General features: G+C 45.5%; 1 protein-coding gene across 1 annotated transcript; it reads right to left on the reverse strand.

Moving 5' to 3' along the window:
- Nucleotides 1-316: 316 nt before the first annotated feature.
- On the reverse strand, nucleotides 317-1,506 carry WDR89 (WD repeat domain 89). The gene has a single exon (XM_010150284.1). The coding sequence runs from the start codon at nucleotides 1,484-1,486 to the stop codon at nucleotides 317-319; it is 1,170 nt and encodes a 389-aa protein (XP_010148586.1). The 5' UTR covers nucleotides 1,487-1,506.
- Nucleotides 1,507-2,200: the final 694 nt, after the last annotated feature.

The following is a 2,200-nucleotide window of genomic DNA, read 5'->3' on the forward strand; positions in this document are numbered from 1 at the left end:
TTACTCTTTGCTGATTAATATTAGCAACTTTAAAAAAAGGCATTCATAGAATCATGGAATGGTTAGGGTTGGAAGGGACCTTAAAGATCATCTAGTTCCAACCCCCCTGCCATGGGCAGGGACACCTTCCACTAGACCAGGTTGCTCCAAGCCTCATCCAGCCTGGCCTTGAAGATGGCTGATGCCTGAAATACACTCCCAGGTAGAACTCAAGCATCTTCCACAGCACACTTCCCAGGAAAGCACAGCCAGGAATTGCTCAAGAGATTAAACACACAGTAAAACTCTACACAGTAGGGTTCCCACTTTCAGCATTTTACTTCTTCCTGCTTTTGAGGGAGCTGTCGTGAACTCTTACTCTCTTCTGCACGGAAGAAGCAATCTTCATAGACGCTTTCTTTGCAAGGGACCTTTCCACAGCTCCGGGTTTCCATAGCAACAGCTGAGCATCCTCTCCACCCGTCAACAGAGACTGGTCTGTCAGGTTCCAGCAGAAGGAACGAACAGCAGCGGAGTGTCCCCCGCAAAGGGTACCCACCAGGCTCAGCCCACTGGTGCCACAGCTCATGAGGTGGATGTTTCCTGTGGACGTTCCCCCAATCAGAAAGAGCTTGTCTGCTTTTTCGTGATAGAAGCCACCTACCAGGTAACGTAAGGTGTCGTTTGCAACGCAGACTGCGTCTCTGACATCCACAACATGTGACAGCGTTATTGGTTCTTCCGTCTCCAACTGAGCAATGTCCCACCAACAAAATCCCTCATCGTGTGTCATGCAGTAGACCTGTTCATAATCTTTCCCAGACCAGCCAATAAAACTTACTGATGAATCTGAATTGCAAGTTGATATCAAAGCATCATCTTCGTTATCCTTGTTGATGTCAAACACATTCACCAGCCCATCAGTTGACCCAGATGCTACCAAATTGGGTTCGATAGGATGAAAACAAATTTTAGTGACATCGTCATTGTGACTTTCAGAATAGACTCCCAAGGGTTCTTTAGTTGTGCTGGCACAGTTTGTAATGCCTCTTGCATCCCAAAACACCAGAAATGTGTCCTTATCAACTTTTTCTGTTCCAGCACAAATTATGAGGTCACTAGAGTTGATATCAAAACTGATGAAGACGTTGGAAGGATAGCCACTAAATACCTGCACAGCTCTCTGAGTTGCTGAGCGAACATCCCAACATTTCACTGTACCATCACTGCACGCTGAAAACACTACGCTGTCACACGCGTGTGCAAATCTGACTCCATTAAGTGTCCCAGGATGGCTACTGTACTCCCGCAGGAAGTTTAATGTTTCCCTGTTATACACCCTAATTGACTTACTGGAACACGAAACTGCCACGAAGCGACTGCTTTCAGACCGAGCAGATCTGGAAACATCTATATCCAGTAAGTAAGCAGGTTCCTCGCTTGGCATGGAACGTTTTGCTATGCGCAGACTAGCAAGCTGCTCCTCAATCTTCTCCACTGCACTCATCTCAAATGCTGTTCCTACAAACCTGTAATAAATAAAATCCAAGGTGAATTTCAGTTATAAACATGCTTAAATAATACTCTCTCTAAAAGTATGTATGAAAAAGCATTTTGCACAGAGATAACACATGAAGACAAAATTCAATTATTCTGACGTCCTACCCAATACAACTCCGTTTACAGAAAGAGGACCAGAAAGGGCTCCCCGAGTTAAGGAGCGTAGTCCTCTCCTGTGACTGTAAGCACTACATCATATAATCCCTTTAAAAGATTAACAGTCTGTCTGTGAATCCCGTGAAAGTCACTTAGCTAAATTTGCCTTATTATTTTTGTAAGTAAATAGTAAAATTATGTTCTCCGTGAGTGAAAGGAAATGAAGTCATCGTGACTGCCTGAGGAGGCGTAATTTTTGCCCTGAACAGGTGCCAGGAGGCCCAGCCCATACACCGTCGCATCAGTACAACTGCAGGAGACTTCCCAGGTCCACTTCTCTGCTGAGGGATGCGCCAAGGGTAGGCAGAGAACCAGACCAGAATTACCTACGAGGTACACTTTTCAAGATGTAGGTGCCCAGTGATGCACAGAAACACCCCTCAGCGTAGCGTGGACCCCCCAGACAGGCTACCTGACAGCAGCGGAATTCACTGGAATTAAACACCCTTGCCTTTTTCATTGATTCTCCTATGAACCTAAACGTTCTTTGAACCTCCTATAAATG

This window comes from Eurypyga helias, unplaced genomic scaffold (genome assembly GCF_000690775.1).
Source record: "Eurypyga helias isolate BGI_N326 unplaced genomic scaffold, ASM69077v1 scaffold29404, whole genome shotgun sequence".
Lineage (NCBI taxonomy): Eukaryota > Metazoa > Chordata > Aves > Eurypygiformes > Eurypygidae > Eurypyga > Eurypyga helias.

What these genes read in the sequence shown, in the direction of transcription:
- WDR89 (XM_010150284.1), bottom strand. Translation starts at nt 1,486, where the DNA reads ATGAGTGCAGTGGAGAAGATTGAGGAGCAGCTTGCTAGTCTGCGCATA.